This window comes from Vicugna pacos, chromosome 18 (assembly GCF_048564905.1).
Source record: "Vicugna pacos chromosome 18, VicPac4, whole genome shotgun sequence".
In the NCBI taxonomy this organism is placed as follows: Eukaryota; Metazoa; Chordata; class Mammalia; order Artiodactyla; family Camelidae; genus Vicugna; species Vicugna pacos.
The window spans coordinates 19,877,833-19,901,675 of record NC_133004.1 but is presented as its reverse complement, the minus strand read 5'-3'; the positions used below and the strand labels follow the sequence as shown (position 1 = coordinate 19,901,675).

General features: G+C 59.9%; 2 protein-coding genes across 3 annotated transcripts in view; both read left to right on the top strand.

Annotated features, from left to right (window-relative positions):
- The window catches only part of CLCN7 (chloride voltage-gated channel 7), a 23,527-nt gene extending 9,009 nt beyond the window's left edge, over window positions 1–14,518 (top strand). For both annotated transcript variants that reach the window (XM_072942372.1, XM_072942371.1), the window contains 23 exons: window positions 1,543–1,614; window positions 1,716–1,781; window positions 2,140–2,272; window positions 2,474–2,583; window positions 3,199–3,279; window positions 4,152–4,214; window positions 4,325–4,408; window positions 4,924–5,017; window positions 5,282–5,346; window positions 5,760–5,876; window positions 6,643–6,697; window positions 7,014–7,074; window positions 7,656–7,794; window positions 8,695–8,788; window positions 9,603–9,772; window positions 10,853–10,904; window positions 11,082–11,209; window positions 11,395–11,480; window positions 11,765–11,894; window positions 12,489–12,548; window positions 12,643–12,819; window positions 13,074–13,154; window positions 13,333–14,518. In XM_072942372.1, the coding sequence (XP_072798473.1) occupies window positions 1,543–1,614; window positions 1,716–1,781; window positions 2,140–2,272; window positions 2,474–2,583; window positions 3,199–3,279; window positions 4,152–4,214; window positions 4,325–4,408; window positions 4,924–5,017; window positions 5,282–5,346; window positions 5,760–5,876; window positions 6,643–6,697; window positions 7,014–7,074; window positions 7,656–7,794; window positions 8,695–8,788; window positions 9,603–9,772; window positions 10,853–10,904; window positions 11,082–11,209; window positions 11,395–11,480; window positions 11,765–11,894; window positions 12,489–12,548; window positions 12,643–12,819; window positions 13,074–13,154; window positions 13,333–13,419 (2,205 nt within the window). In that variant the 3' untranslated portion in view covers window positions 13,420–14,518. The remainder of the gene's footprint in view (window positions 1–1,542; window positions 1,615–1,715; window positions 1,782–2,139; window positions 2,273–2,473; window positions 2,584–3,198; window positions 3,280–4,151; window positions 4,215–4,324; window positions 4,409–4,923; window positions 5,018–5,281; window positions 5,347–5,759; window positions 5,877–6,642; window positions 6,698–7,013; window positions 7,075–7,655; window positions 7,795–8,694; window positions 8,789–9,602; window positions 9,773–10,852; window positions 10,905–11,081; window positions 11,210–11,394; window positions 11,481–11,764; window positions 11,895–12,488; window positions 12,549–12,642; window positions 12,820–13,073; window positions 13,155–13,332) is intronic.
- Window positions 13,735–23,843, top strand: CCDC154 (coiled-coil domain containing 154). The gene is made up of 19 exons (XM_072942132.1): window positions 13,735–13,836; window positions 14,862–14,973; window positions 15,575–15,859; window positions 16,235–16,451; window positions 16,543–16,732; window positions 16,942–16,988; window positions 17,273–17,368; window positions 17,739–17,862; window positions 19,486–19,587; window positions 19,667–19,795; window positions 19,871–19,995; window positions 20,304–20,430; window positions 20,511–20,648; window positions 21,757–21,876; window positions 21,955–22,031; window positions 22,407–22,524; window positions 22,956–23,036; window positions 23,393–23,580; window positions 23,700–23,843. The coding sequence occupies exons 1-19, from the start codon at window positions 13,735–13,737 to the stop codon at window positions 23,824–23,826; spliced, it is 2,505 nt and encodes an 834-aa protein (XP_072798233.1). The 3' UTR covers window positions 23,827–23,843.

The following is a 23,843-nucleotide window of genomic DNA, read 5'->3' as shown; positions in this document are numbered from 1 at the left end:
GACAGCTTTCTATTTACATAGGTCTTTAATTTCTTACAACAATGTGTTGTAATTCTCAGCATATAAGCCTTTCACTGCTTTTGTAAAACATATTTTAGAAATAAGTTTATTTTATGTATCTTATTTTTTGTGGTATTATAAATAGAGTTTTCTTATTTTCACTGAGGGTTCTTCATTGCAGGTGCATAGAAATACGTTTGATTTTTGGGTCCTGGTCTCGTATCCTTCAGTCTCACTGAATCTGTTGTCAATTCTGATTGTTTGTAATGCACTTCAGGGGATTTTCTACAAGACCATGCCATCTGCAAAGAAGATCTTGTTTCACTTCTTCCTGTGCAGTCTGCGTGCTACTCACTTATTTCTCTTGCCTGATTGTCCTGGTAGCACATCCAGGACAGAGCTGAGTAGAAATGTCCTGGCTTTGTTCCCGATCTTGGAGAAAAAGCTTCAGTCAGTTGTTCACCACTGAGCATGACGTTGCCTGGGGTTTTTCTGTCTTGATCAGGCTGAGGAAGATCCCGCTCTTCCTGGTTTATTGAGTATTTTTATCATGAAGGGTTGAATTTTGTCAGATGCTCTTTGTGTGTCTCTTGAGGTGTTCTTGTGGATTTTGTGCTTTATTCTACTGAAACAGCTTCGAACTGTTTTTACTTTCACTCCAATTAATCCTCTGATTGTCCAGAGACCACCTGGGTGTCCCACACACATCACTTCATTTTGACGCTAACTGCCTGGCGTCAGCACAGACCCCTCAGGCTGAGGGCTCAGTCCAACAGACCCCCTACCTCAGACACCAGTCACAAGTCCAGGTCATCAGCTGTGCTTCTGACCCACCAGCTGTAAATTGGGTTCCCGCGACCCCCTCCTCGGGGTACCAGAATGGCTCATAGAACTCAGGGAAACACTTTGCTTTGTAAAGGGCCCACGACGTGGGAACAGCCAGATGGAAGAGATGCACTGGGCAGGGATTGGAAGGGGTGCAGAGCCCCCACGCCCTCCCCGGGAGCTGCCCTCCCTACACCTGCACATGTTCACAGCCGGAAGCTCCCTGAACCCCTTCATATTGGGTTTGTATGGCGGCTCCAGTACACAGGCACGACTAATTAAATCCTCGGCCGTTGGTGATTAGCTCGGTCTCCAGCCCTCTCATCCTTCTTTGGTCTTGGCCCCCAGCCCAGCCCTCTCATAGCACAGACCCGCTCATCACCCAGAGATGCCAGGTTCAGGGGGCTGGGGGGAGTTAGGAGCTGGTGCTGGAACCTGGGACGTAGACCACAGACAGCTTACATTAATCAATTTTTTATGTCACCCCACCTGCTTGGGAAGTGTGTGGTGCAGTGTCCCAGACCCTGATCCACCCTGTCTCATGGGGGGTTTTGTGTCTGTGTTCATTAGGGGTGTGTGTGTGGTTTCCTGCCTTGTGTCCTGGTCTGGCTTTGGTGTCAGAAGAGTACATGCCTTGGGGGTGGCACAAGCCCCACCCTGCATTTTGCTTCCTTCTTGCCTGTGCGGGGTTATCAGCTCTGCCTTTTCCTCCCACAGGAGATGGACCCCCCTCACCCTTTCCCCAAGGAGATCCCACACAATGAGAAGCTGCTGTCCCTCAAGTACGAGGTGAGCCCCCTGCTCCATGCCCTGCCCTTCCCCACCGCACCTGCACTGAGCCTGCGGGTGGAGGTCAGTCACTGGTGTATCTCTGCTGTCCTGGTCTGCAGAGCTTGGACTATGACAACAGTGAGAACCAGCTGTTCCTGGAGGAGGAGAGACGGATCAACCACACGGTGAGCCTGGGCTAATCACCAGGCTGGTGTGCACCTGGCTCTACTGCTCAACCTGGGCGCAGCAGTGCAACCCTGCCTCCCCCTTCACCCCCTGGGGCCCAGCACGGGGAAGGGTGTGTGTGTGTCACTTTCGCACCGCTGAGAGGACTGTTCTTCATAGCGTTAGCATCTGAGTACGACTTGGCTGGGAAGGACCATCCCCCCGCCAGTGCCCTACTGTCTCTGAGACGTTGATGGGGCTGCTCTTCCTGGACTCGGGGCCCGAGGACAACAGTGTGTGGTGGGGGTCACCAGAGCAGCTTCATGGGACATCTCACAACCGCGCCCACTTGTGACGGGTTCCCCTCTGCCCCCTCAGGCCTTCCGGACAGTGGAGATCAAGCGCTGGGTCATCTGTGCCATGATTGGCATCCTTACGGGCCTCGTGGCCTGCTTCATTGACATCGTGGTGGAGAAGCTGGCCGGCCTCAAGTACAGGGTTGTCAAGGACAGTATCCTTTATCTGGTCACCTGGAGTGAGCGGACCAATGGGAGGAGTCTCTGACCCCAGCAGTCTGCTGTCCTTGACGGGGTGTAACTGAGTGGGGGCTGCATGTCTGTGGGGGATGGGCTATAAGGTGTCCCTGAGACCAGTAGGTGCTCCATTGGGGAGGGGCACCCAGGGTGATGCCGTATGGTCCTTGATGATCCAGATATTGACAAGTTCACAGAGAAGGGCGGGCTGTCCTTCTCCCTCCTGCTGTGGGCCACTCTGAACTCTGCTTTCGTGCTCCTGGGCTCGGTGATAGTGGCCTTCATAGAGGTAGGTGGGCACCCCTCCAGCTCACCCCTCCACAGTGTCTGCCCATGAGACTCATGGGTTAGACTCTGGTGGAATCCGATGTCCGGTGTCAAGCAGTTCAGCCAAAACAACACTCCTGGGCTCTGCCACACAAGCCCACGCCCACCCCAGGCAGCAGGGACCAGGGCAGCACCCAGCAGCCCCTGTCTGGGGGGTGCTCCAGATGTGTGGGTCCGACCCGCCTGGAGTGCTCCTTCTTTTCTCCCTTCCTGTATCTGCCGCTTTCTTCTCTCCTCCTTGGTCGTGGGGCATTGGAAGGAAGAAGGGGCAGTGTCCAGAGCTTCTGTCTGGGGTGCAGTGCAGTGGGCCCCAAGTATATGTTGAGTTCTGGCCCCTCAGTGTGTGTGACGTGGGCCTCCTGTCGTCCTGCCCCAGGGGACACTGGGCCACCTTCCATCTCTGCCCCCTCTCCTGCTCCCTACAGAGTTTGCTCCCCTCAGGGTCGCTCTGCAGGTGGGTGGAGAGAGGCAAGAAGCCCCTTATCTGGCTGCCCATCCCGTCCCCTCTCCTGTCTGGGCACCATGGGGCATGCCTTCTTGGGCCTTCTTGGCTCAGTGCTGGCCCCTCTCCTCATAGCCGGTCGCCGCTGGCAGCGGGATCCCCCAGATCAAGTGCTTCCTCAATGGGGTGAAGATCCCCCACGTGGTCCGGCTCAAGGTGAGGTGTGTGGCGGCCCCGCCGGGAGTTCAGGCTCAGCCCAGGGGGCCGCCTTGCTGGGTTAGAAGGGTCTCGTTTGTCCACCTGTGCCTCCAAAACTCAGCCAGGCCCTTGCCGTTTGCCGCTGACGAGCTTGCATGCAGATGTGCTGAAGGGTGTTGTGTGACCTTTCTTTGGAAAGTGGTGAAACTGTCTCATACGTTTTGAATGTTACAAGAACACTTAAAAAGGTGCATCTGTTATGATTGTGGTTGCGTAGACGTGTTTTGAGTTTCACGTGGTGGTTGATATTTCAGAATGAGAGTAGCTGCGTGGGAATGGCGAGTTTTTCCCTTGTTTCAGAACTTTCTTTAGTCTTGTTGTACATGATTTTCTGGGCACCAGTCAGGTTTCTTCCCACTTCCAGGTGTGCGGTCGGCGTGCCTTGGCCTGCTGTTTGCTGGAGGCCTCTTTCCTGCCCCTGTCCAGGGAGGAGGTGCTTCTAGGAGCAGGGCAGGTGGTCCACTCAGGGAGAGGGCTGTGCTCAGTGCCCTGCAGCCAAAGAGAGGGGCCGGCCTCAGTGGCTGGGAGCGGCACCTGAGCTCAACGTCCACTCTAGGTGGGCAGGTGGCACCAGTGCCCCAGGAGGGCACCAGGTGGAGGAACTTGGAGCATGCAGGTCTCCTTTGTGTCCACCACCACCTGGCATGGAAGGTCCGAGGAGGCGAGAAGGCAGGAGAGCACAAGCCCACCCCCGGGACCCCCACTGCGGGTGCTCGCACCCGCTTGGCAGCTCAGTGGTTAGGGTCCCCCCTGTGTTCAGTCTGTGGCTCAGGTTCTCAGATCGTGTGTGCCCTTTAATCAGACTTGGCATGTCATCTTTTGTGTTCCAGACTCTGGTGATCAAAGTGTCCGGCGTGATCCTGTCCGTGGTGGGAGGACTGGCTGTGGGGAAGGTAACGGAGCACGTGCACTGCCCTGGCCTGCGTCCCTCTGCGCCCGTGGGGCCTGGGCCAGTTTATTCTGGAGCTGCGCCATCTGAGTGCCGCTGTCTCATGCCTTCTAGGAGGGGCCGATGATCCACTCCGGCTCCGTGATTGCTGCTGGGATTTCCCAGGGAAGGTCAACATCACTAAAGCGAGATTTCAAGGTGGGTCCTCACTATGCCGCCCATGTTCAGGGTGAGGGCGCGACTGCCCCCAGGGCTGGGCCCCCACCCCTCCTGCAGTCTTACCTTCGCCTCTGAGGGTCCCCAGTGTCTTGTCTGGAGTGTTGAGGTCTTGGTGCTCTGTGTGGGTGTGTGTTTCTGTGTGGAAATGGCCCGTAGCTCTAAGCAGTAACGTGTGACCTGGAGGGGAGGTCAGAAAGGACACAGGTGTGGGCTCCAGGTGCTCAGTTCTGTGTACATCGTGCACAAACCACGGAGTTTAGTAATTGCTGTGAATAGTGATTTTCTCTATTTGTGGGTACGCAAGGAAACTCTCTGTGATTTGTTCTCTTCAGTTCTACAGTCCGTGACCCCCCTCAGCTGATGGGTGGTTAGTCCAGAGACACCCCTCCCCTCCCCTCTCCCCTCCTCACCTCTGGGCCCGTCTTCTCCCTTCCTGAGAGAGGTACCCTGGGAGGCGCTGGCTACCACCTCTCTTTCCATCTGTTCTGGCTCAGATCTTCGAGTACTTCCGCAGAGACACAGAGAAGCGGGACTTTGTCTCGGCAGGAGCTGCGGCCGGAGTGTCTGCTGCGTTTGGGGCCCCTGTGGGTGAGGAGGGCAGCCTTGCCTGGTCTGAGAGCTCTGTGACAGCCTGTGCTGGGGGAGCCAGGCAGTCCCTGCCATGTGAAGGGGTGATCTTGCGTTTGTGGACTGAGTGTTGGGTGAGGGTATGGGGTAAGCCTCCCAAGAGGCCTGGATGGCTGCCTCTGCTGTGGGCTTGGTGCCCCGGAGTCCGGGGTATGGGTAGCAGTGAGTGAGGGACTGCCTGTGGCCTGGTTGGGTGCTTCAGTGCTGGGCTGCTGGCTGTTCCAGGTGGGGTCCTGTTCAGCTTGGAGGAGGGTGCATCCTTCTGGAACCAGTTCCTGACATGGAGAATTGTAAGTGCCTGGAATGGCCACTTTCCTGGGGTCGGGCAGCCCCGATGCTGGGCCTCCATGGTCGGGTGGACACCTGGCTCTCGGACTGCACCTGAACCTCCCGTCGGCTGGGTCCCTGAGCTATTGGCCTGGTTCTCCTTCATCCTTATCAGGATCCTGGGACCTCCGCCCCCAGCTCAGCTAGCAAGGCTCTGGCCTGCCTTCTTTCAGCCTTTGGAGGGTCCAGGTGCCTCCCAGATGACAGGAGACAGATGGCCCTGGTGCTACAGTCCTCCCAGTCCTGTCCTCCTGACTCCATCCTCCCAGTCCTGTCCTCCCAGTTCAATCCTCCCAGCCCTGTCCTCCTGGCCCTGGGCTTGGCCACTGTGCCCACTGCCACAGCCCTGACGGTGCATGTTTCTCTCTACCTGCAGTTCTTTGCTTCCATGATTTCCACCTTCACCTTGAATTTCGTCCTAAGCATTTACCATGGAAATGTGTGGGACCTGTCCAGCCCTGGCCTCATCAACTTTGGAAGATTTGACACCGAGGTAACCTGCTACATCACCCACCTCACTCTCTGGTTCTTTCTCTGAGAGGGGCCAAGGCCGTTTTTACTCAAGGTTCAGCCTAAGGATTGAGGCTTCTGGAATATTCTAGCTCTTAGCTGTGGGATAGAGCCCTTGTTTGTGAGCACCGAGGCTGGAGATGCTCCAGGAAGGTGTGCATCGGAGCTGGCCGCCAGGGTGGGGCACCCATCAGCCAGCAGCCGCTTCAGAGCCATCTCAGGGCCGCAGACTGTTGGACAGCAACACCAAGACTGGCGGCCGGACTCCTGCAGCAGCTTCTGGAAGGCGAGCAAGTGCTGGCTGGCGTGTCGGGGGATGCTTGGGCCTCGCACTGCCATTGCCGGGATGCTGCGCGCAGGGAACCATTCTGGGGGACAGTACTCACCCATGGACTCGGGACTCTTGGGTGGCCTGGCTCAGGAGCTTCTCTCCCTTAATTGTGTCCCACTTACTCCTCCTTTGGCAAAAGCTCAGGTCGTACCCCTGCTCAGGGGGAAGCAGGTGAGAGCCTCCGGATAAAGCAGGGCTCCGAGCGCCTTCTGGCACAGCCGCAGGAGTAGGAGGGCAGTCTGCTGGGATGCCCGGCTTTTACTCCAGCTTTTCTCCTGCAGGACCTGTAGGAAAGTGCCAGGTTCCCATGCAGGTGGGCCATGTCCTGTACAGTGCCTGGTCCGGAGTCTGAATATGAATAGGAGGGGCTGGTGACAGTTTTCTTAACAGGATGCCCGCTCTCTCCCTGTCTGTGCAGACGATGGTGTACACGATCCACGAGATCCCCATCTTCATTGCCATGGGTGTGCTGGGTAAGGGCGGCTTCGTGCACGACAGTACCAGACAGTAGGGACCAGGCCTGACCCAGCTCCAAAGGCCCCCATTCCTGCCTGCCGTCCCATGGCCAGTGGGGAGGGAGTCCAGCCCTCGGGACCAGAGCTCTACTTCTGGTTGATGAAAGCCCCTCAGGAAGTAGCTGGGCCTGGGCAGTGTTCCTTCCTCTGTGAAAACCTGTGGGAGACAAGCCCTCCACCCGTTAGGTGTTTCCACACTGTCCCCTCCTGTCTCCTGGGCAGCCTCCTCCTCTCTTCCCCGAGTCCTGAATATGCAGCTTCTTCCTCGTCCCAGGTGGTGTCCTTGGAGCCGTGTTCAACGCTTTGAACTACTGGTTGACGATGTTTCGAATCAGGTGAGAAACCTGCTTTGGGGACTGAGTTGACAGGTGTGACCACACGGGGTGTCTGGCGGTTGTGGGCCCTGCGCCCTCGGGTTGGGTGGAAGCCACATGCTAAACAGATTGTTCTGTGGCGGTGTGTGTGTAAGGGGACAGACCGGCAGGGCCGGGGGCCAGGTGGGGCCTGGAGGGCAGCCCCATGTCAGGAAAGGCACAGCCATGGATCTGGCATAGCCCTGCGTTGAGGGTCTTCCTGGCGTCTCTCAGCCCTCAGGGCCCTGGGCCTGGGCATGTCGGGGTCAACACAGGTCCTTCTGTTGGTGGAGAGCCATTATTGGAGCTGGTTTTCTGAAACCTGCGGGGCGGGTCTCGGTCTCCTTCCTTCTTGTCTTCTCTTGCCAAGTTAAAATGCTCTCGGGGAGCACCTGGAAGATAACTGGAGAGTGTTTGGGTGTCTGGGCGGATTGCTGATTAAACATGCTGTGTCACTCTCCTGATCGGAGTCCTGGATGGCTCTCCTGAGTCGCAGGCTCTGGATGCCCTGGCTGCTGCCCTAGCCGTCCCGCAGCCCGGTCCACCCCGGCTGTTTGCTCTAGGTACATCCACCGGCCCTGCCTCCAGGTGATCGAGGCCATGCTGGTGGCCGCTGTCACGGCCACAGTCGCCTTCGTGCTGATTTACTCTTCCCGGGATTGCCAGCCCCTGCAGGGGAGCTCTGTGTCCTATCCCCTCCAGGTAGGCAGCCAGGGACGGGAGCTGGGTTAGGGCAGCGTGGGCCTTCCCAGGGGCCCTTGCTTCCTCTCTCCGTGTGGCTGCTGGTTCAGCCCAGCTCCAGGCGTGAGCAGGCGTCATGCAGACTGGGGTCTTGGCCCAGTCCTCCTGGAGCAGTGGCCTCACAGGCTCTGCAGGAGGACTGCAGAGGTGAAGCTTGCATGGGCCCGCAGGGGCGGCTGTGCACACGAGCTCACTGTGGCAGGATTCACCGCAGCCCTGGTGCCCAGCATCGATGAACAGTAGCATAATGGATCCACTCAGCTCCAGGGAGGGTCGGCGCACTGACATGGGCTCCTGCATGGCTGCACCTTGACAACATGCTGAGTGAAGGAAGCTGGGCAGCAGGGACCACACGTGTGGGAAGCGTCCAGAATGGGGCACACCCACAGAGAAAAACAGATTGCTAGTTGCTGGGGGTGGGGAGTAAGGACTGATGGGCCTGTGTCAGGTGTGGATCTGGGGCCCCGGATGGCTCTGGCAGGGTCGTGGGGTTGACACATGAGGCTTTGCTTGGAGCCCCTGCTCTGGGTCAAGGCCTTGAGGGGCTCACAGTTTTGCCCAGCCTGGGGGTCCCTGGGCTTGTGGCACTTGAGCTCTGTGAGCAGCTGCTGCAAGTGTGAGCTCTGGAGTCCACATGTGCCCAGGGACAGACTTGCTGTCCAGCCCAGGTATACTGCTGACCAGCCCCTGCAGGGCTGGACATGCCTCTGAAGCCCTTGCCGTTCCTGAGCCTGTCTCTTGGGTCCTGTGTCCCCTCTGAGACAGTGGCCTGACCCCGCCTGCTGTGAGGTTGGTACCTAATGCTGTCCAGGCCGGGGTTGCCCCATCCCAACTGGCCTGTCTTCTCTCCTGACCTTGCAGCTCTTCTGTGCCGATGGCGAGTACAACTCAATGGCCGCAGCCTTCTTCAACACCCCGGAGAAGAGCGTGGTCAGCCTTTTCCACGACCCCCCAGGTGAGTGCCTGTGCTCTGCGCTCTGTGCTGTTGGCCTCGTGTCCCCACTTGGGCCCATCCCTTCTGGCCTCGTCTGCAGCCAACACACAGGCACTGGGCCCAGGCCTGGCTGACGCCTTCTGGCCAAGTGTCCACTGTGGGCAGAGGTCACTGCCTTGCTGCAGGGCTAAGGTGCACCAGAGTGCAGGGGCTGGCAGCCCAGTGTGGGCTGGTGGCCAGTACCTGGGAGGGGCCGGCCAGGCTCCCCACGCTGTCTCCTTCCCTTCCTGGAGGGTGGCCACTGGGGCCATCTCATCTCCCTAGATGAGTTTTCCTTCTGGCCCTTACCTTTGCATGTTGGGGGGGCACAAGTTTATGAAACTGAACAGAAAGACTTTTAAACGTGGGCAAAGCGAAGCCCTTTCTGGAGCACTGAGCAGGGCCCTGTGGGCATCACCAGGCCTGAGCCTGCTGGTTCCGGGGTTCCTTGACATCTTCTCACATCTGGAGTTGCCAGGTGTGGGATGGTGGCTGTGGCCTCCCTCCTGCACTCATTGCTCCTTCCCCTGACCCCCGGTGGTCTGCACAGACCTTGGCAAGCACCTTTCCTCAGCCCAGGTCAACACCCTGCTGGTTGCCTTGGACCTCGCCTGCCCCAGCCCCCTCTCTGCCCCACCTGCAGGGCGGCTGGGCACCCACCTCTGAGGGCTGGGTCCCCAGGACCCCGCACACTGGCCTCTGAGGAGGGGGAGATTCTGGGGGTTGGGGTGTGGCCAGGCAGCCCCACTCAGGGTTGAGTCTGCGTGGCAGGTCCTGGCCAGCGCCCTTTCCGCAGGCTCCTACAACCCCATGACGCTTGGCCTCTTCACCCTGGTCTACTTCTTCCTGGCCTGCTGGACCTACGGGCTCACGGTGTCGGCCGGTGTCTTCATCCCGTCCTTGCTCATCGGGGCCGCCTGGGGCCGGCTGTTCGGCATCTCCCTCTCCTACATCACAGGGGCCGCAGTGAGTGGGGGTCTGCGGGGATGAAGCTGGGCTCAGTTGAGGCCACCATGGATGAGAGCAGGGCTCGTGTTTGTGACCAACAGGAAGGGTGCATGGGTGATGAAGAGAACACGGTACGAAAGGATGCAGGCAGGTGCAGGAGTCCGGGCCTGGGAGATGCAAGGCCCAGACCTTGGGGCCCCAGCACTGCCTCCTGGCCCTCTTCCTCTATCCTGCCTCCATGGGCAGCTTGGTTTTTATTCTGTGAATTTCTCATCTTTATGTTAGTCGTTCAAATGAGACCTAAAACCCCATAAGAGGGGCACATTGGGCCTCCCCTCACCTGTCTCCAGGTCGCGCGCATCCCAGGTTCCCTTCCAGATGTGATTTTGTGGGCTTTTTAATTGAGATGTGGTTCACATACCATAATATCCATCATTCTGAAAGCGTACAGTTTGGTGTTTCCTCATACATTCGGGGTTGTGTAATCATCACCACCAGGATGTTGCAGGACGTTCTCATCACCCGCAAAGAAACATGTTCTCGTTACGCAGTCACGTCCATGTCGCCGCCTCAGCTCTTGGTGGCTACTAATCTGCTTTCCACCTCCTTGGGTTTGCCTGTTCTGGTGGTTGGAGATACGTCAAATCACGCTAAGTGGCCTTTTGTGTTTGGCTTCTGTCACTGAGCTTCATGTTTTCAGGGGTCACCTGTGTTGTAGCGCAAGTCAGATTTTTGCTTCTTTTTATGCTTCCTTGTGTGGTGCAGGCCTTGTGCCCAGAAGCTGGTCACTGCACACATGCGGTGCGGCCGGCCTTCCTCCTAGACACCTGTAGCCCTTCCCTCCAGGCCATGTGCCCTACTGTCTCACCTGCCGAGTTCTGCAGCGCCCGCACACGGCAGAGCTCACTAAGTGCATCCCTGAGCCAGGCACAGCTAGGGTATTTCCAGATTCAGGTGGTGCTACTGCACACCGTTTTTTTGAGTAAACTATTAAGATCCCCTCCTGGGCCCATGTGGCTTCCACTGGCGTCAGTACATTCTAATGGGTTTGGGTAAGGGACTGCTACACCCCCAACACCTTCTCTGTCTTCCCCACAGATCTGGGCAGACCCCGGCAAGTATGCCCTGATGGGAGCGGCTGCCCAGCTGGGTGAGTGCTGGCTGCCATGGGTGGGGCAGGGTCACCATCCCCACCTGATGTCGCCTGGAGGGATGGTCCACAGGGGTGAATGGACAGGACTGGCTGTTCAGGGGACACGGGAGGGACCGATGGAGCAGCCTTCAGAGGCTCATGACCGCCAACCCAACCCCCTTCCCGCCTGGGCAGGTGGGATCGTGAGGATGACACTGAGCCTGACGGTCATCATGATGGAGGCCACCAGCAACGTGACCTACGGCTTCCCCATCATGCTGGTGCTGATGACCGCCAAGATCGTAGGGGACGTCTTCATCGAGGTCTGGCCAGTGGGGAGAGGCCCGCCTGTCCCCACTGTCGCTTGGCAGCCTCCTCCCCATGCCCCCAGCCTTGGCGCCTGAGGCTGAGGGGACTGGGGGATCTGCAGCCACAGTGAGGGGTGGGGAGAGCTTGGAAGCTGTCCCCCAGGCAGCCTCTGGCATCAGCACGCCCACCCTCTCCCCAGGGCCTGTATGACATGCATATCCAGCTGCAGAGTGTGCCCTTCCTGCACTGGGAAGCCCCGGTCACCTCGCACTCGCTCACTGCCAGGTACCCTGAGAAAGGCCTGCGGGCTGGGGCTCCCTCCCCACACTCAGGGTGGGGTGTGAGGGATGCCGGACACTCCTGGGAGGTCTGGTGAGGGCGGCCTGGAGCAGGACTTCAGTCCAGAACTGGTTTTCCCAGGGGAGCTCCTGGGAGAGTCTGGGCTCCCAGCGCCTTGTCTCCAGGCTCCCTTCTCCCAGCCGTTTCTGTCTGTTGGGCTTTGACTGCTGTGAAGAGACTGTTCGGGAAGCCACCACGGCCGCGTGGGTCATGGCCTGGCTTTTCTGCAGGGAGGTGATGAGCACACCGGTCACCTGCCTGCGGAGGAGGGAGAAGGTGGGTGTCATCGTGGACGTGCTGAGCAACACGACGTCCAACCACAACGGCTTCCCCGTGGTGGAGGCCGCTGACGATACCCAGGTACTGGCCTCACTGCAGGCTGCCTGCAGGGCAGGAGGGGACTGGGGCTCATGGTCTCTCCTCGTCACCTGAACTGTCAGGTTGAGCAGGGCTGGGAAGCGTGGTTCCCATAAATATGGAAACCCTGCTTTGGGGTTCATGAGAGAATTCTGGTCACATGGCTGCGAAGGCGCGGGTCCCAGTGAGCGCTGTCCCCTGGTTGGGTTATTGATGCATCCACATGTCTTGCAGCTGAGGAGTCGCTGGGATTTTCTCGCGAAGTCCTGACAGAATGTGCATCCCACTTGCCATGGTGCTTCTGTTGTCTGGGTCGAGTCTCATCAGGTCCTGGGTCTGTTTCTCATTCTCGGCATACTTGACTCTCAGCACCTCATCCCTACTCAGCGGTTCTGTTGCTTCTCCTAGGCGTTCAGGGATAAGTGAGCTCGTGCAGGTGAAACGCCTGTGGCCTAGTCTGTAGTTGGTGACCAGCATCGCCGGGGAACCTGGCCGGAGCTCCCAGGCGTCCTGGTGCTGCTGCCTGGGCCCTCTACCCACCCAGCAGGAAGGGTGCGAGGTCCCCCACAGACACCAGCGTCTTTCTCTCTTCCGCAGCCAGCCCGGCTCCAGGGCTTAATCCTGCGCTCTCAGCTGATCGTCCTGCTGAAGCACAAAGTAGGGCATCAGGTGGCGGGAGACGCCTGGTGGGGTGTTGAGGCTCTGAGGCGCCGCCACCTGCTGCCCGCTGCCTGCCGCCCTCTGCCCACAGGTGTTCGTGGAACGGTCCAATGTGGGCCTGGTGCGGCGGCGGCTGAGACTGAAGGATTTTCGTGATGCTTACCCACGCTTCCCCCCGATCCAGTCCATCCACGTGTCCCAGGATGAGCGGGAGTGCACCATGGACCTCTCCGAGTTCATGAACCCCTCCCCCTACACAGTGCCCCAGGTGCCTGCTTGGGCTGCAGGGGGGCTGCGGGGCAAGTTCTTTCAGAGCACAAGTATGGGGGGTGGGGGGGGGGTGCAGAGTAGGATATCCCAGGCCAAATCAAGACAGAGCCTCCGGTGTGGAGGAGAGGTAGTGGTTCACTTTGTGCCATTCTGGCACCAGTGGGCCGTGTGAGGGTGGTGGCGGGTCCTGCCTCTGCTCCAGTCTTGGTGGGGTGGGGCTGGCAGTGAGCTGAGGCTGTCCCCATATTGCAGGAGGCGTCCCTCCCGCGGGTGTTCAAGCTGTTCCGAGCCCTGGGCCTCAGGCACCTGGTGGTGGTGGACAACCGCAATCAGGTGAGCGCCAGGGGTGGGGCATCTGCCAGCAGGGGTTGTGTTCCTGGCTCACCTACTGCTTAGGCCCACATGCCTACTCCTGGGGCTCCTCTCTGGCTGTGCTACCCCCAAAACATAGGGCAGGGGTGTCCACAGAGGCAGGGGCTGCTAGACCAGTGACCTGGCTTTGCTTCCACAGGTGGTCGGGCTGGTGACCAGGAAGGACCTGGCCAGGTACCGGCTCGGGAAGGGGGGCCTGGAGGAGCTCTCTCTGGCCCAGACGTGAGATCCAGCCCTGGCACTTTCCTCGGAACCCTCACCTCATTCCCCAGGCAGCATGGATCCAGACCCTGGGGACATCCTGGCCAGCGTGTGACTCTTGTGGGCTCTTTGTTTGCATTCTCACCCCCATTTCCTCACCTCCTGTCTCAGCCCCTCGGTTTTCACGCGCCAGCCCCCTGTTCCCTGACTTCTGGGGAGCATTTTGTGCAACTCTCCCTGAGAGCTTGCGCGTGCTCGTGCGTGTGTCTGTGTGCGTGTGATTATGTGCCTAACAGCTGGTTAGCTGAGCCCTGTGGGTTCAAATGCTGCAGCCCCCAGGATGGAGCCATTGCTGCTTCTGTGCACCCTGTCATCCTGGGGGCCAGTGCAGAAGGACTGCACCCTGAGCACTGGCAGCTCGGTGTCTGGGCAACTTCAGGCTGTAGCGGAGGCCTTGGATCTTGTTCTTCTCAGCCCTCAGCTCAGTCTGCAGCCATGAGGTTTTGGGTCTGAGCAGAGAGAGACCCAAGCTGGACACAGGGAGGCGAGGGCTTAGGGGAGCAGGACTGCCCTGGAGAGCAGACCCCAGAGCTGGACTCCTAGACTCACCACATATCCCCCCTGGGCCACACCCCCACTCGGTGCTGTGGACCTGGACCCAGAATCCACCTCTGCCTCTGTCACTGAGCCTGTGTGGATGGCACAGGGATGGTGGATCTCTTCAGCACCTGGGGGCCCCCATGAGCCTCTGAGGATCCCTGGCATGAGCCAGTGTTCTGGAGCAGCTCTGCTTCCAGGGTTGGGGCAGGTGAGTTCTGGGATGGGCTGGTGAGCCCAGAGCAGAACCACGCCTGTCCTGGGCTGGGCAGGCCAGATATGGGATCCTGTATCCCCAGTGCCCCACCAGACTTTTTTTCTAAAGTGACTCGCCCCCTCCCCCGCCCACTTCTGTAATGAGGAACGTGTGCTGTTGTGGGTTGGCAGGTGCTGCACTTCGGTTTTAGCCCGTTTCAAGGGGGTGGGGACCTTGAAAGGCTGCTCTTCCTGGTGGGGGAGCCCTCTGGGGAATGTAGGGGTCCAAGTATGGGTGTCTGAATGGGAGAAATAAACAAACTGTACACAGACGGCTGGTGCCAGCTTCCTCTTTCCCACTCGGTATGGACCATGGTCCAGCATCCTGAGATTCACAGGCACTCTGGGGGTGGGGTGACCCAGAATGGGACTCTCCTTTCTGTACATTGCAGATGGGCAGTGACCCAGGGTGGATGCCCCTTGGGGGAAGAGGGGACACAGGTGATAGGCTCAGAGACCTTAAGTGGGAAAGAACCTGGGGCCTCCCCATGTCCCACAGGAGGGGGGGCCCCCAGCCACCGTCCTCATGCAGATGTCTGGCCTGATCGCTCTTGGAGTCCCACAGAGCCCTTGGGGAAGGCCTACTGTGTCCTCACCCACCCTCCCTGCCCCAAGCTTGGGTACACCCAGGACATCAGCACGCAGCTCCGCAGCTGCCTTGTACCCGACACGCTGAGCTTCAAGGTGTGTGGTGTTGCTGCCTACGGGCATCGAGCTCCCCAGGCAAGTGGTTGCCTTTGGGCTGTTCACTGTGTCACAGGGAAGCCCCTCCAGCCCTCGTGAGTGGCCAACAGTGCAGGGAGAGTGGACCACCTGGGCCAGGTAAGGGCCCTGTATCCTCACTGACTGCACACGTGACGTGGCCCACACCCCACCCAGCCTCCAGGACGAGGCGTGAGGAGAGTATGTGCTGTCTCCGCAGCCTGTGTTGATTTGTGTTGATGTGACGGTGCCTAAGTTATGCCAGATCAAATAAAACAGACTATTAGGATAAAGCCCACCGTCTCTTCTCACTTTCTCACTGTGGCTATGAGGGAAGCTGGAGTCACGGGGGCAGCCACTCCGCAGGGTCTCTCGTAGGCCCCGTCCCGTGGTCCTCTGTGTCCTCAAGGCCTCGGGGGTGGGACTGGCTGTGTTCGGTTGGTCTGGGCCTCCCCACCACTCCCACCCAGGCCAGGCCAGGGGCTCCTGACTATGTCACAGGCCAGCAGCCACACCCCCTCCAGTCCTTCCCAAAGTGGGCAGTTGGGCAGGCCTCGCTGGACAGGAAAGCTGAAGGCTCAGGTTCCACTGGCAGTTGGGCCATGAAATCATGAGGTTCTGGTGAGAAAGAAGGTTCCAGAAGAGCCCCCACTTCTCCTTTGCCCTCCCTACGTTGGCATTGTTTTGGAAGGAGAGATGTGAGGGTGGGAGCTCACCCCTTCACACTTCATGCACTTCCCCCAGGCCACAGGGCCTTCCAGCTCTGACTTTCCTACCTTCCTCCACCCTCCCCTACCTTCATCCCCCAACTGCCCCGGGGTCTAGCTGTGGGCAGCCATGGGGTGTTAGGCCCAGGGACTCTCGGCAGTGGCCAAAGCCACAGACGGGGCCTGCTAGTAAAGCTGAATCAGGTGAGCTGGGGGGCTGTCCAGGTAAGGGCCTGCACAGTGGTCTGGGCCACATGATATACTGCTGCCTCCTGACCCCCGGTCACCTCACAGCCCAGGCACTCCCTCTGGAGCTGACCAGGCAGGCACTGTCCTGTTTCTGCTGCCCAATGCTGTGTGTCCTCAGGTGGGAGCGTGGACCGCTCTGAACCTGAGCTTCCTGCCATGGACAGTGAGAGCTGAGCCCTCCCTGGGCTGTGCTGTCACCCACTGGGATGAGCCACAGTGAGCTCATTGGGCACACTCAGTAGGGACTTGGGTCCCCATTACCACAGGCTCCATCTGGGAGCGGCTCCCCTCATCAGCCCTAATGGCGAGCCCCAAGGTGCCTTCTTGCAGAGCTGGCTGACTGCGACCCCTCATCAGGGGCCTCGCCCCGCTCCCAGCTGAGCACCGTCACCCCAGAGGACCTGGGGCTTCTGGAGGAAGGGCTGGCCAGCCCTGAGCCCTTAAGTCTGGAGGAGGTCTCGGAGAGGTATGAGTCCAGCTGTCCGGCATCCACTGCTTCCATCCCGGAACAGGACACCCCCAAGCGCTGGAAGCAGCTGGAGCAATGGTGAGCCCCACAGGGGCAGGGGAACCACATGGTCAGTCCCCCCAACCCCCCAGCACATGCAGCCAACTTGGCCTATTCCTCGCCCTTCCAGGGTGGCTGACCTGCAGGCCGAGGTGGCGTCCCTGCGGGGACACAAAGCCCGCTGTGAGCGTGCCACGCTGCTGCTGCTGCGGGAGCTTCTGCAGGTGCGGGCTGGCCTGCAGCTGCAGGACTCAGAGCTCAAGAAGCTGCAGCAGGAGGTGCAGCAGGTGGCTCAGGCCCCCGAGAAGGAGGCCCTCCAGGTAAGGCAGTGTCCCCGCCCATGGGCCAGGCTTCCTCGTCCCCGGGTATCCCGCCAGCTGTTTCCTGGACCCTGAGCCCAGCTCAGCCCCTCTGCCCAGACCGAGAACCTAGACAGTCCCCAGGGTCGGGCTCCGTGACGCTGCTGTGTTTGTTCTGGGAGGGCTGAGAGGGCCCTGGCCTGCACTCACCCCACACCTCCACCTTGCAGTTCCCCGGCCTGCAGAGCCAGAACCAGATGCAGGCTCTGGACAAGAGGTACCCGCAGTACTCGTGGTGCAGGCTTAGTGGGAGGGAAAGGGGCTTGGGGAAACCCCAGCTGGTGCCAGCCCTGTTGGGGCCTCAGCCGCAAGCTTCCAGTTCCCCCCATTCGATGTCTTGCTCAGCCAAGCAGATATGCCCCATGGAGCCTGGGAAAGGGGCGGGAGGCTTGTTGCTGGGCCCCTTGGTGGAGCCTCCACTCCAAAGGCTGCCCAGCCTGCTCCTGGCCACCCAGAGCAGGGCTAGGCAGGCCCCAGGCAGAAGCAGCTTTTGTGTGCCAGGCTGGTGGAGGTCCGGGAGGCCCTGACCCAGATCAGGAGGAAGCAGGCACTCCAGGACTCTGAGCGGAAGGGCGCCGAGCAGGAGGCCAGCCTCAGGTGGGCCCCCGGGGGTGCTGTCTCTGAACCCAAGTGGTCAAATGGGAGTGAGTCACCAAGGCAGGAAGGCATCGAAGCTGCTGATTAACAAGGGACATCAGGGCCTATGGACCCTCTGTGGGGAAAACAGACCAGCCCAGGGTCCCCACCCCATCACCTTCCTCATCAGCCCAGCTCTCAATGACAGGTGGGGACACGGAAATGGGTGTGTTTACCCAGGCGGGCTGTACGCTCGGTCTAGGCCCTCCAGCTGCTGGTCCTGGCCTAAAAAGGACTCTTAGTGTCTGGGGGCCCCACCAGCCTCTCTGTGTCTTCCCAGCCAAGCCCTCTGGCCCACTGGGCTGCTGTGACCTGCAGCCATTGCCCCTAGGTTGGCTGAGCTGACCGGGAAACTGAAGCAGGAGGAAAGGAACCGAGGGGTAGCCTGTGGAGCCCTGCAGAAGAGCCAGGAGGAGGCCAGCCAGAGGGTGGACCAGGAAGTGGCCAGGATGCAGGTACTCCTGAGGCCAGGACTCTGGCATCTGGGCAGCTAGCTGAGCTGCCAGCAAGACGGTCCGTGCAGGAGACCCCCGCGGTCCCCCAGCCCGCATCTTTTCCATCGGTGGATTCTTCCCACATTCTACTCTCTTTATGCTTCTGTCCATGTGTTTGGACCTGGGGGCTGACCCCTAAGTCCTGTGCTGTGGTAGCCACCAGCCGCAGATGTCTCTGTGTATTGAAATTAGCTGACATCTTAGACAATTTACAACTCAGTTCCTTGGTCACACAAGCCGGACCACATTGCCAGTGACTGCTGATTTGGCAGCGCCAAAATGGAGCATGCCATCCATCACAAAGTTCCATCTGGGCTACTGCTCCCCCACCTCTCCCTCCCTGTGTAACCTGCACCTGTAGCCCCTTCCTCAACAATTTTCAGCCTTGGTGCTTCTCTCCAAGCCAGGTGGAAGTCCCTTCCTGAAGACACATCTCCCTGGGGCCTTGCTCCTGGGCCAGAGCCTGTAGCCCTAGAAGGCGGGGCAGGGGACAGGGGTAGCTCCTTGAGACTCAGCCTCATCAGCTCTGCAAATAGAGACCAGGGACTGCACCACGTCCCCAGCTGCTGCCTGCATAGCTTAGCTGCCCAGCTCCGGTGGCCTCCCCCGTCCACTGCCCTGTGAGAAGTTTAGTGTCTTTGCTCCATTGAAAGGCAGGATCTCCAGGAGGCACTGAGCCCAGGGATTACCGACATGCCCAGCTCACCTCTCCCCGAGTGTGCCTCGAGTCTGGGGTCTGCACCCTGCAGCTGCTGCCTGGTTTTACGCATAAAGTTTTGTCAGCCCATGGCCGTACGTTTACTGTTGCCCATGACTGTGTTTGTGCTGGAACCGCAGAGCTGAGGGGTTATGACAGAGACCCTGTGGCCCACAAAATCAAAGTGTCTGCCCTCTGGCTCTTTACAGAAACAGGGGAGGGAGGCTGGCGGAGACTCAGGGCACACCTGCTCTGCGGGCTGTGGACATCCCTCCCAGCCCTAGAAGGACTTGTGGCTGCAGAGAGGGTGCCTCGTGCAAGAGCCCTGCCTGCCCTGTGGGTGTGTGAGGAGGGGAGACAGCCGGACTGGGCCTGGACCCCAGTCTCCTGCACCCCGACCTCTTGGTGTAGCAGGACAGGAGCCGATGGCGGGATGGGCCCCACCCTGGGCCTGGAGGGCAAGGGCAAAAGTGTGTGCATGCACACATGTGTACAGGTATGTGCATACCTGCAGGAGTGTGAGATCATTTGTGCACAGGTATGTGCGTGACTGTGTGCTCATGTGCCCTTAGCCACCCTTCCCCGGGCTCCTGGTAAGGGTGTGATATGGTGGCTGCTGTGTCACCTTCCCTGGCAGTGTCTGGTGGTTGCTGTGAGGACCATGTGTGTCCTGGGCCCCTGGGAGCTCAGCCATCAGATGCTTCACAGCCCTTGTGCCTGGCCTGCCTGCCTTCCCAGGGATGGTGCGACGGGCCGGCCCTGCTGGGGACACAGGAGCAGGACCCCCTCCAATGGAGATGGTTGGGCAGGAGAACAAGCAAGTTGGCAATGGCATGGTGGGTGGGGGTGGATAGGCAAGTGGTGACTATGTAGACCCTCCTCCACAGGCCCAGATGACCAAGCTAGGGGAGGAGATGAGCCTCCGCTTCCTCAAGAGGGAAGCCAAGCTATGTGGCTTCCTGCAGAAGAGCTTCCTGGCCCTTGAGAAGGTGGGCATTTGCGGGCTGGTGGGTTGGTCACATCCCCCACACACCTGGCTCACGGCAGATGGGCTGGGTACCCTGGTAGAGGATGAAGACCTCAGAGAGTGCGCGGCTGAGGGCAGAGAGCAGCCTGCGGGAGGAGCTGGAGAGCCGGTGGCAGCAGCTCCAGGAGCTGGATGCAGAGCGTGTGCAGGCCCTGCGGGGACAGTGCCAGGTGAGTGGTGGGGCGGGCACGGGCCGGGCCTGGGCTGGGAGCTGGGGTGGGTCTCAGGCTGCCTCTGCATGGCAGCAGGAAGAATGCCACCTCCTGGAACAGTGCCGGGGCCTGGACAAGGCAGTGATCCAGCTGACCAAGTTCGTGCAGCAGAACCAGGTGTCCCTGAACCGTGTCCTGCTGGCCGAGCAGAAGGCCTGGTGGGTGTCTGAGTGGAGCTGCAGGTAGGGCGGGCAGGAATGGCCCTGAGCCCAGCATGAGGCCCAGCCAGGTACCCTGGGCCAGAGTAGCTGCCCTTGTGGGAGCCTGTCCCCCTTGGGGGAGCTCTGTGTGGCAGGATTGGACACAGCCCTGTCTCGGTGGCCCTTGTGATGACACTCATCATCTCCTCCCTGGGGCTTCCTAGAAGGTTCTGAAGCCAGCAGCCAGGCTCTCAGCCCTGGCCCAGTGCCGAGGGGTTGCCAGCCTTGGCTGAGGGACAGTCTTTCTCAGTGGCACCAACCCCCAGGGAAGCCAAAGGGCACTTGGAGGACAGCAGGGCCGGGGAGCTGGCTACCTACCTGCAGGAGAGCCTGGAGGCCATGCAGCTGGCCGGCGAGCTGGCCCAGCAGGAGACACACAGCGCCCTGGAACTGGTAAGGGGGCAGTGCTGGGGCAACTGTCCTTGTGCGGTCCCCACTGATGCAGGCAGCACACTCAGCCCCATCTCTCACAGCTCCGAGAGAAGAGCCAGGCCCTGGAGGTGTCTGTGGCTGAGCTGGTCAAGCAGGTGAAGGACATGAGTGACCACTTCCTGGCCTTGAGCTGGAAGCTGGACCTGCAGGAGCAGACGCTGAGCATGCGGCTTCACAAGGTAAAAGCCACGGAGCTGCCTGGGGGAGGGCGCCTGGATGGGGGATCCTGGCGCCCCTCATGCTCCCCAGCCATGTCCATCACCCCTGAGGTTAGAGGCCTGAGTGGCGGATCCCAAGCTCACCCAACAGCTGTCCACCACACCCAGGATGGCCCTGAGGCCCACAGACCTCCTGCTCGGAGCAGGGTGGCCCAGGGTGAGAGGTCCTGGGGTCCCAACCACAGGAAGGGCTCCACAGAGGGGCCAGCAAAACAGCCTCCATCCTTAAGTTCTTTTTTCTCTTTTTCTATCAGCTTTATTGAGGTTCAGTGCACACACCATACAATTCAGCCTTTCAAAGTATATAATTCAGTCATTCTTTTAAAACCAGCACCACAATCACTTTTAGAACTTTTCCATCCCCCTAAAAGGACCCCCCCACCACCGAGTCATCAACGGTCACTCCCCTCCCTGACTCCGGCAACCACTGATCTGCTTTCTGTCTCTGTGGATTTGCTGGTTCTGGACACTTTGTGTAAAGCAAATAGTTCACTATGTGGCCTTTTGTGATCAGCATCACATGTTTGAGGTTCACCCGTGTTGCAGCATGTCAGTGCTTCCTTGTTACGGCTGAGTAACATTCCATTGTGTGGATGGACCACAGGCTTTCATCCATCTGTCCCCTGATGGACACTGCGATGTTGCCCTTTTGATACCCTTAGTGCTGCTGTGAATACACGTGTACAGCCTTTGGCACGGGCCCCCGTCCCCCGTCCTGCATGTGTGAGCAGGCTTCCTGTTGTCTCCCTGTCCATACTGACTCATGGGCAGCTGAGGCTGGTTCAGGCGAGGGTGTGAGACAGGCCTTCCTCTTAGGGACGTGGCTCTGCTCAGTCCGGTGCTCCCTCCAGGAAGGATCTGCATCCCCAGAGTGTGCCCCATCTGGGGCTTGTGTGGTCAGTGTGGACATGCTCGGAGTCGAGGCAGGAGCCATGTGCCCTCCAGGAGCTCTGCTGCATGACTGCGACCATCTTGGGTCTGACTCTGGCTCCAAAGGGTCCAGTCTAGCTGCCTGTCCACCCTCCCTCTCTGGGTGGGCTCTGGCCCTCACTGGGTATCTGCACCCCAGGCACAGAATGAGTGGGAAGTCGCAGAGAAGAGATCTCGGGAAAGCCTGGCCCGGAGTCGAGAGGAGGCTGAGGCACACCTGCGAGAGGTGCAGGAGAAAGTGGACAGCCTGCCCCGGCAGGTGAGTGAGGGCCAGGGGCGCAGCCTCCCTCCTTCCCAGCTGCGCCGCCCTTAGCCGCCTGCCGGCTCCGCGTTTCAGATAGAGGCTGTTTCCGACAAGTGTGTCCTTCAAAAGAGTGACTCCGACCTCAAGATCTCCACCGAGACCAAAGCCAGGTGAGGCCCCCAGCTCACTGCCACAGCCTGGCAGGACCGCAGTCCTGGGGAGGCGGGTATGCTCTGCTGGCTGTCAGGGGCTGGGCTGCTCCCACCTCAGAGGGCACAGCTGTCTCAGAGCAACCCTGCTACATCTCAGGGCTTCCTGACGGTGGTCCTCCCCAATCCCCTGCGTCTGTAGCAGTCCTGACCCCTCACCAGCCCAGGTCTGGCCTTTCCCTTCTGTCACCTGCTGGGGAACCCCCCTCCCCCAGTCCCCTCTGGAGGGGTCACAAGGCTGAGCATCCCGTGCTCTGCCCAGGATCTCCTCCCTCCATCTGCCCTGCCTCCAAGTACCCCCCACAGCCCAGCAGCCCCGGCCTTTTGTGCCCACAGAAAGTTCGAGGTTGAGGCCATCCGGCAAGAGCTGGCCTCTCTGCTGTCCTCTGTGCAGCTGCTCAGAGGGGGCAACCCCGGGCGGAAGATCGCCGAGATCCAGGGCAAGCTGGCCACGGTACCCCTGGGCCCCTAGGTCTGGGCACACTCAGGGAGGGGGCTGGGGAATCTGGCTCAGACAGGGGACAACCCCTTCCGAGGGGCCCAGGCAGACCTCCTCCCATCCAGGGAGGCTCAGATCCAGGACACCTGCCTGGGGGCAAGGCTCATGGAACCAGTCATCCTTCTGGGTGGCTCTCACGTCTCAGCCTCTGGAAGTACCAAGTGGGAGCACCTGTCTGGAGCCCCAGACACTGCAGTGCGTCACCAGTCACTATGAAAGGTGCAGCCCTGAACTCTGGCTGGGTCCCGCCTTGTCATTTACTGAGAGGCGAGGACCCGCATGTTGGAGGCCCATTTCTACCCCAAGTGATTGAGGCAGGGGCCGCCTTCAGGTCTGCAGACTCCCTGCATCTGTGCCCACGAAGTGAGGACTGTGTTTAGTTTCAGAACCAAATAATGAAATTGGAAAACAGCATCCAGGATAATAAGACCATCCAGAACCTCAAGTTTAATACAGAAACCAAGCTGGTGAGAGGCGGCCCCTGACCTGGCGTTTGCACCCCCACCCCCACCCCCACCCTCGAGGCTCTGGAGTCTCCCAGGCCCTCCAGGTGGGCCACCTTTCTCCATGTGGAGCCTGACTCCCAGCTCCCCTCGCCCCTACCCCCAGCTTGGCCACCTCCTAGCTTTTTGGTCTGCCTGTCTGCATGTTTGGCCCCTGCAGTGTTTCCCAGCAGATAAGGCCTGGATTTGCCCAGAAAGAGATAAATCTCGTTCACTGTCCCGCCCCCACTCTGGTCCTATTCCTGCATTCCTGTGTCAACTCCCACCACCCACCCCCCGCCCTGGCCACCACGGCAACCCCAATGCCCCTACGTCCACAGCGCATGGAGGAGATGGCCACACTGCGGGAGAGCGTGATGCGCCTGTGGAGTGAGGAGGGCCCCTGGGCCCTGACGCTGGGCAGCAAGAGGGTCCTCATGTCCCTGGTGAGGCAGCAGTTCTTCATCAAGGACGTGGGCCCTGGCGAGGTGGTCCCAGTGAACTGCTGGGGCATGTATCAGGCCGTGAGGTGGGCAGTGGGGAGCCACCTGCTGGAGACCCCTCCAGGTCCAGGTTCAGGGCTGGGGGAGGCCCTGAGGGCAGTGGGCGGAGGCGGGGTCCGGGGCTGTGAGCCATGTCTCTGGGCAGGTGGCTGCAGTGGAAGGCGGTCCTCATGAACCTGGTGGCCCGGCGGAGGCCCAGAGTGGTCTTGGAGAAACCCCTCGGCCAGAAGCCTGCCCACCGGCTTTTATCCCTACCCCTTTCCCCAAAATAAACATGCCCTTGTGCCCA